This window comes from Biomphalaria glabrata, unplaced genomic scaffold (assembly GCF_947242115.1).
Source record: "Biomphalaria glabrata unplaced genomic scaffold, xgBioGlab47.1 scaffold_19, whole genome shotgun sequence".
Taxonomy (NCBI): Eukaryota; Metazoa; Mollusca; class Gastropoda; family Planorbidae; genus Biomphalaria; species Biomphalaria glabrata.
Genome location: NW_026602932.1, coordinates 988,164 through 997,605, shown reverse-complemented (window position 1 = coordinate 997,605; position 9,442 = coordinate 988,164). Strand labels below are relative to the sequence as shown.

Here is a 9,442-nt window from a genome sequence, read left to right as displayed (position 1 = left end):
ACATGTAGACCAGCATGATGAAGATGTAGACCAACATGAAGAAGATGTAGACCAACATGAAGATATAGAGAAACATGAAGATGTGGACCAACATGAAGATGTAGACCAACATGAAGAGGTAGACATGTACATGTAGACCAGCATGATGAAGATGTTGACCAACATGAAGATGTAGACCAACATGAAGATGTAGACCAACATGATGAAGATGTAGACCAGCTAGATGAAGATGTAGACCAGCTAGATGACGATGTAGACCAACATGAAGATGTAGACCAGCATGATGAAGATGTAGACCAACATGAAGATGTAGACCATTTTGAAGATGTAGACCAACATGGAGATGTAGACCAACATGAAGGTGTAGACCAACATGAAGGTGTAGACCAACATGAAGATGTAGACCAGCATGATGAAGAATGAAGACCAACATGATTTATACCAACATGAAGATGTAGACCAACATGAAGATGTAGACCAACATGAAGATGTAGACCAACATGAAGATGTAGACCAGCATGATGAAGATGTAGACCAACATGAAGATGTAGACCAACATGAAGATGTAGACCAACTCGAAGATATAGACCAACATTAAGATGTATACGAACATGATGAAAAGGTAGACATGTACATGTAGACCAGCATGATGAAGATGTAGACCAACATAAAGATGTAGACCAACATGAAGATGTAGACCAACATGATGAAAAGGTAGACATGTACATGAAGACCAGCATGATGAAGATGTAGACTAACATGAAGATGTAGACCAACATGAACATGTAGACCAACATGAACATGTAGACCAGCATGATGAAGATGTAGACCAACATGAAGATATAGAGAAACATGAAGATGTGGACCAACATGAAGATGTAGACCAACATGAAGATGTAGACCAACATGAATATGTAGACCAACATGAAGATGTAGACCAACATGAAGATGTAGACGAACATGTTGAAAAGGTAGACATGTACATGTAGACCAGCATGATGAAGATGTAGACCAATATGAAGATGTAGACCAGCATGATGAAGATGTAGACCAACATGAAGATTTAGACCAACATGAAGATGTAGACCAACATGAAGATTTAGACCAACATGATGAAAAGGTAGACATGTACATGTAGACCAGCATGAAGATGTAGACCAACATGAAGATGTAGACCAACATGATAAAAAGGTAGACATGTGCATGTAGACCAACATGATGAAAAGGTAGACATGTACATTATGGCCCACAATGAAGATGTAGACCAACATGAAGATGTAGACCAACATGAAAATGTAGACCAACATGAAGATGTAGACCAACATGAAGATGTAGACCAACATGATGAAAAGGTAGACATGTACATGTAGACCAGCATAATGAAGATGTAGACCAACATGAAGATGTAGACCAACATGAAGATGTAGACCAACTTCAAGATGTAGACCAACATGAAGATGTAGACCAACTTCAAGATGTAGACCAACATGAAGATGTAGACCAACATGAACATGTAGACCAGCATGATGAAGATGTAGACCAACATGAAGAAGATGTAGACCAACATGAAGATATAGACAAACATGAAGATGTGGACCAACATGAAGATGTAGACCAACATGAATATGTAGACCAACATGAAGATGTAGACCAGCATGATGAAGATGTAGACCAACATGAAGATGTAGACCAGCATGATGAAGATAAAGACCAACATGAAGATGTAGACCAACATGAAGATGTAGACCAACATGAAGATGTAGACGAACATGAAGATGTACACCAACATGAAGATGTAGACCAACATAATGAAAAGGTTGACATGTACATGTAGATCAGCATGATGAAGATGTAGACCAACATGAAGATGTAGACCAGCATGATGAAGATGTAGACCAACATGAAGATGTAGACCAACATGAAGATTTAGACCAACATGATAAAATGGTAGACATGTACATGTAGACCAGCTTGATGTAGATGTAGAACAACATGAAGATGTAGATCAACATGAAGATGTATACAAACATAAAGATGTAGACCAACATGATGAAAAGGTAGACATGTACATTATGGCCCACAATGAAGATGTAGACCAACATGAAAATGTAGACCAACATGAAGATGTAGACCAACACGAAGATGTAGACCAACATGAAGATGTAGACCAACATGTAGATGTAGACCAACATGATGAAAAGGTAGACATGTACATGTAGACAAGCATAATGAAGATGTAGACCAACATGAAGATGTAGACCAACATGAAGATGTAGACCAACATGAAGATGTAGACCAACATGAAGATGTAGACCAACATGATAAAAAAGTAGACATGTACATGTAGACCAGCATGATGAAGATGTAGACCAACATGAAGATGTATACAAACATAAAGATGTAGACCAGTATGATGAAGATGTAGACCAACATGAAGATATAGACCAACATGAAGATAAGGACCAACATGAAGATGTAGACCAACATGAAGATGTAGACCAACATGAAGATGTAGACCAGCATGATGAAGATGTAGACCAACATGAAGATGTAGACCAACATGAAGATGTAGATCAACATGAAGATGTAGACCAACATGAAGATGTAGACCAACATAAAGATGTAGACCAACTTGAAGATGTAGACCAACATGAAGATGTAGACCAACATGATGAAAAGGTAGACATGTACATGTAGACCAGCATGATGAAGATGTAGACCAACATGAAGATGTAGACCAGCATGATGAAGATGTAGACCAACATGAAGATGTAGACCAACATGATGAAAAGGTAGACATGTACATGTAGACCAGCATGATGAAGATGTAGACCAACATGAAGATGTAGACCAACATGAAGATGTAGACCTACATGAAGATGTAGACCAACATGGAGATGTAGACTAACATGAAGATGTAGATCAACATGAAGATGTAGACCAGCATGATGAAGATGTAGACCAACATGAAGATGTAGACCAACATGAAGATGTAGACCAGCATGATGAAGATGTAGACCAACATGAAGATGTAGACCATTATGAAGATGTAGACCAACATGGAGATGTAGACTAACATGAAGATGTAGATCAACATGAAGATGTAGACCAGCATGATGAAGATGTAGACTAACATGAAGATGTAGACTAACATGAAGATGTAGACTAACATGAAGGTGTAGACCAGCATGATGAAAATGTAGACCAACATGAAGATGTAGACCAACATGAAGATGTAGACCAACATGAAGATGTAGACCAACATGAAGATGTAGACCAACATGATGAAGATGTAGACCAACATGAAGATGTAGACCAGCATGATGAAGATAAAGACCGACATGAAGATGTAGACCAACATGAAGATGTAGACCAACATGAAGATTTAGACGAACATGATGAAAAGGTAGACATGTACATGTAGACCAGCATGATGAAGATGTAGACCAATATGAAGATGTAGACCAGCATGATGAAGATGTAGACCAACATGAAGATGTAGACCAACATGAAGATGTAGACCAACATGAAGATGTAGACCAACATGAAGATGTAGACCAACATGAAGATTTAGACCAACATGATGAAAAGGTAGACATGTACATGTAGACCAGCATGAAGATGTAGACCAACATGAAGATGTAGATCAACATGAAGATATATACAAACATAAAGATGTATACCAGCATGATGAAGATGTAGACCAACATGAAGATATAGACCAACATGAAGATGTAGACCAACATGAAGATGTAGACCAACATGAAGATGTAGACCAGCATGATGAAGATGTAGACCAACATGAAGATGTAGACCAACATGAAGATGTAGACCAACTTGAAGATGTAGACCAACATGAAGATGTAGACCAACATGAAGATGTAGACCAACATGATGAAAAGGTAGACCAACATGAAGATGTACATGAAGATATAGACCAACATGAAGATGTATACCAACATGATGAAAAGGTAGACATGTACATGTAGACCAGCATGATGAAGATGTTGACCAACATGAAGATGTAGACCAACATAAAGATGTAGACCAACATGATGAAGATGTAGACCAGCTAGATGAAGATGTAGACCAGCTAGATGACGATGTAGACCAACATGAAGATGTAGACCAGCATGATGAAGATGTAGTACTCAGCCTGAGGTTGGGAGGAGATCTGAATTTGAAGTAGCATTAGGGAAATGTTCGTTTCTTTACAGACGCAGGTTCCCTCACAAAAAAGGCTCTAAATGATGGTAGAAAAGGAAACAATCTCTAATGTATCGAATGTGTCTGTGTCTTTGCCTCTAGGAATTGTTTTCCCTCTCAAGATGTTCACTGTAAAGAGAACAAAAATCAATCAAAACATTTTCATAGTCAGTGAAACATAAAACTTAGCAAAGCTTTACTTAGAGGTTTAGTATAAAAAAAAAATTAATTGATATACATAGCTTTTCTTACCTTTTTATTCCATACATCTCTTGATCAATATTTTGGTTTACATTTCATCTTCATGTTGGTCTACATCTTCATCATGCTGTTCTCTTGTCCTTTCTTGTGCTAGCGATTTTCTCTTGTCCTTTCTTCTGTTAGCACTGTTCTCTTGTCCTTTTTTCTGCTAGCACTGTTCTCTTGTCCTTTCTTGTGCTAGCGCTATTCTCTTGTCCTTTCTTCTGCTAGCACTGTTCTCTTGTCCTACACTTTTTTTTGTAAGTTTTAACCAAAATTCACTTTTTAATAAAAAATAAATAAATTACTAATATCTAAACGCATGCCGTATTATTGAAGAAAGAGAGTGTGTGCAAATTAATTTTAATATGCATATTTTAACGACAAATGAATTTTTAAGGGTTTACGCAATATAGTAAATCGTGAGAATTTTACGAGCACTGTTCTCTTTTCCTTTCTTCTGTTAGCACTGTTCTCTTGTCCTTTCTTCTGCTAGCACTGTTTTCTTCTCCTTTCTTCTGCTAGCACTGTTTTCTTCTCCTTTCTTCTGCTAGCACTGTTCTCTTGTCCTTTCTTCTGCTAGCACTGTTCTCTTGTCCTTTCTTCTGCTAGCACTGTTCTCTTGTCCTTTCTTCTGCTAGCACTGTTCTCCTTGTCCTTTCTACTGATGAAGATGTAGACCAACATGAAGATGTAGACCAACATGATGAAAAGGTAGACATGTACATGTAGACCAACATGAAGATGTAGACCAACATGAAGATGTAGACCAACATGATGAAAAGGTAGACATGTACATGTAGACCAGCATGATGAAGATGTAGACCAACATGAAGATGTAGACCAGCATAATGAAGATGTAGACTAACATGAAGATGTAGAGCAACATGAAGATGTAGACCAACATGAAGATGTAGACCAACATGAAGATGTAGACCATCATGAAGATGTAGACCAACATGAAGATGTAGACCAACATGAAGAATGAAGACCAACATGAAGAATGAAGACCAACATGAAGATGTAGACCAACATGAAGAATGAAGACCAACATGAAGAATGAAGACCAACATAAAGATGTAGGCTGACATGATGAAGAATGAAGACTAACATGAAGAATGAAGACCAACATGAAGATGTAGACCAACATGAAGATGTAGACCAACATGAAGATGTAGACCAACATGAAGATGTAGACCAACATGATGAAGATGTAGACCAACATGAAGATGTAGACCAGCATGATGAAGATGTAGACCAACATGAAGATGTAGACCAACATGAAGATGTAGACCAACATGAAGATGTAGACCAACATGAAGATGTAGACCAGCATAATGAAGATGTAGACTAACATGAAGATGTAGACCAACATGAAGATGTAGACCAACTTGAAGATGTAGACCAACATGAAGATGTAGACCAACATGAAGATGTAGACCATCATGAAGATGTAGACCAACATGAAGATGTAGACCAACATGAAGAATGAAGACCAACATGAAGAATGAAGACCAACATGAAGATGTAGACCAACATGAAGAATGAAGACCAACATGAAGAATGAAGACCAACATAAAGATGTAGGCTGACATGATGAAGAATGAAGACTAACATGAAGAATGAAGACCAACATGAAGATTTTGACCAACATGAAGATGTAGACCAACATGAAGATGTAGACCAACATGATGAAGATGTAGACCAACATGAAGATGTAGACCAGCATGATGAAGATGTAGACCAACATGAAGATGTAGACCAACATGAAGATGTAGACCATCATGAAGATGTAGACCAACATGAAGATGTAGACCAACATGAAGAATGAAGACCAACATGAAGAATGAAGACCAACATGAAGATGTAGACCAACATGAAGAATGAAGACCAACATGAAGAATGAAGACCAACATAAAGATGTAGGCTGACATGATGAAGAATGAAGACTAACATGAAGACTAACATGAAGAATGAAGACCAACATGAAGATGTAGACCAACATGAAGATGTAGACCAACATGAAGATGTAGACCAACATGAAGATGTAGACCAACATGAAGATGTAGACCAACATGATGAAGATGTAGACCAACATGAAGATGTAGACCAGCATGATGAAGATGTAGACCAACATGAAGATGAAATGTAAACCAAAATATTGATCAAGAGATGTATGGAATAAAAAGGTAAGAAAAGCTATGTATATCAATTAATTTTTTTTTTATACTAAACCTCTAAGTAAAGCTTTGCTAAGTTTTATGTTTCACTGACTATGAAAATGTTTTGATTGATTTTTGTTCTCTTTACAGTGAACATCTTGAGAGGGAAAACAATTCCTAGAGGCAAAGACACAGACACATTCGATACATTAGAGATTGTTTCCTTTTCTACCATCATTTAGAGCCTTTTTTGTGAGGGAACCTGCGTCTGTAAAGAAACGAACATTTCCCTAATGCTACTTCAAATTCAGATCTCCTCCCAACCTCAGGCTGAGTACCCGTGGTCACCTACTTTATGTTACATTACCATAGCACAACAGACAGTGGAAAACAAATTATATGAAGGAATGCAACCACCATCAGATATTGTTGTCTTTACAGACTCCCAATCTACTCTTCAAGAACTTAACAGCAGCACATCAAACAGCCCAAGAGAGTTGACAACACTCATTGTGATAATCCACCAGATGATATCAAAATTAAATATCAATATCACACTACAGTGGATCCCTGGACACATTGTCATCATGGGAAATGAAAAGGCAGATAAGCTATCAAAGGCAGGTTCATCTATGGAACAACCAGATAGACCTGTTAACTACCTCACCCTAAGGTCAATGTTAGTCAACAATCACAAAGAGGAGTGGCTCAACCAATGGGCATCAGGAAACACAGGCAGAGCCATGTACAAAGAAATGACTACGCCTAACAAACTGGACAGTATTAACTTCCTCCCCTGCAAAGAACAATCTACATCCTTCCAACTAAGAACAGGACACACTCCACTATTAAATTACCACCTGAACAAAATAAACTCCACACAACTCCTCTTTTGCAGACACTGCGCCCACCCCTTTGAAGCCGTAAACCATATCCTCTTTGAATGCCCCTCCCTAATCCACCTTAGGCAGACCCTACTTCCACTACAGCCCAACATAACCAACACCGTGTACAGCAGTGCTGAACAACTGAAGAAAACAGCAAAATTTTTTTTTTGGCACAGTCTGCAAAAGAGCTCACAGCTCAGCAGCAATAAAGCTGGCTAGAAGAAGAAAAAGAGGTTACATTACAAGAAGTGGTCGCAAAGTCAGAAAACCTAACAGATGACAATGAATAGATCAATCATTTCTAATATAGGTACAAGTGATGTACTTTGTAATAACTATTTGGGTGGAATCACTATAATTGACTTGTATCTTGTTCTATATTTAGGTAAATCTTGTCATTCAGTCCAGTCATTGTTCTTTTTCATATTCCTTTTTTTCCCTCAATCTTCTTGTTGTTTCAGTGAAATGTTTTTATCTTTTTTGTTTTGGAGGAGGGAGGGGCTGTGGTATATTATCATTATTATTATTGGAGTCACAACACCAAAGCCTTGCTACATTATGCTTTTAATTCAATTTATTATCTCCCCTGCTTTTGTGTGCTATCATATTAATGTTCATTAGTGTCACATCCATGCACAATTTGTTCTATGCTTTTTATAGTGTAAATAGTGACTTGACATTATTTAGATCAATTATAATATGTTATATTATATTTAAAATAAAACTGTTAACGTTTGCTATGCTATTATTAATTTGAATGTTTTTTGTGTGTTGCTATGAATGCATTTTAAATTTTAGTCTGAAATCATAAATAAGAAATTGTTTCATAAATAAAGATTATATTAATATTTAATATTGTCAGACTTCACTATAGCATTGAGTTCATCCCCATAGTCTATTTAAAACTTTCAAATACTAATTCACTTTGTCTTATCTAATGGTGATCATGGGGGTATCCACTATCCATAGTCTCTGGTATGAACACTCACTGTCCTGGTTAGGGCTAGGATGTAATCTCTATTTCTGATGGAACACATGTAAAACCAAGAAAACAAACAGTAGACCTAGACTTTATTAACAGGTCATGCAAGCATTTTTTTATAACTGTGAACTGACGCTCTAGAGCTATTTTTATGTTGTTTTTTTTTTGCTACTTTTGTAGACTAGTGCTAAGCTGTATGCTTATACTTCCGCCTATTATTATATGGGTTAGGGCGATGCTGTTTCCTGTACTGTTGACAAGAGTGTGTCAGTTTTAATTATTCTGTACTTTGAACTGCCTTTAAGTTTCAGAATTTGTTTTATTTTTCTATATGTAAAGCTACTTTATATATATAGTTATATATTATGGTACATTATTTTTCTAATTGAAACAAGTCAAAATAATTGGCAGTTTGTTTTTTTAAAGTTTGTTTTAAAATGATGGCCACTTCTAATGTTTATGTACTAGATCTTTTCCTAATTTTTTTTTATCTGCAGTGTTTTGTAACTGCTGCTTTGCTCATTTGAATTAAAGTATCATTTTATTTCTTCTCTTTCTTGATTTCTTTTATCAAGCCCCTTGGTCACAGACTGAGGTGCACAGATACAACCCACCCAGTAGACCTTCTGGCAACTGTAACTTCTTGTTAGTGCAGGCTAGACATGACCTTGGGCCCTGCCATGCTAACATAATACTAATATTCTCTTGAATCATTCCAGACAGCATTGAGACCACCCCTGTCCCTAACAATACATAATTACCTTGCTTTAGTTGTAGAATGAAAGTTGAGCAAACAGTGAAAAGCTTCTATATAATTCACTTGGAGGTGAGGTGACTGCGCGGTGAAAAACTTGGCTTCCAAACATGGGTCCAGGGTTTGAAGACTGGGATTTTTAATTTTAGGACTATTAGGCACCTTTGAGTACACCTGGTTCTAATGGGTTCCTGGCATTTCTTAGGGAAAG

The 9,442-nt window shown here is 37.1% G+C and overlaps 1 protein-coding gene and 1 long non-coding RNA gene across 2 annotated transcripts; one reads left to right on the top strand and one right to left on the bottom strand.

Moving 5' to 3' along the window:
- Positions 1-2,279: 2,279 nt before the first annotated feature.
- LOC129924165 (uncharacterized) lies at positions 2,280-4,660 on the bottom strand. The gene is made up of 2 exons (XM_056017991.1): positions 4,459-4,660; positions 2,280-4,335 (listed from the first exon to the last, which is right to left on the bottom strand). Exon 2 carries the CDS (start codon positions 3,377-3,379, stop codon positions 2,870-2,872), a length of 510 nt encoding a protein of 169 aa, XP_055873966.1. The 5' UTR covers positions 3,380-4,335; positions 4,459-4,660; the 3' UTR covers positions 2,280-2,869.
- A 776-nt stretch (positions 4,661-5,436) lies between these two features.
- Positions 5,437-9,026, top strand: LOC129924179 (uncharacterized). Its single transcript, XR_008776154.1, has 2 exons — positions 5,437-6,635; positions 6,759-9,026. It is a non-coding gene; the product is annotated as an uncharacterized LOC129924179 (long non-coding RNA).
- The last annotated feature ends 416 nt before the right edge of the window (positions 9,027-9,442 follow it).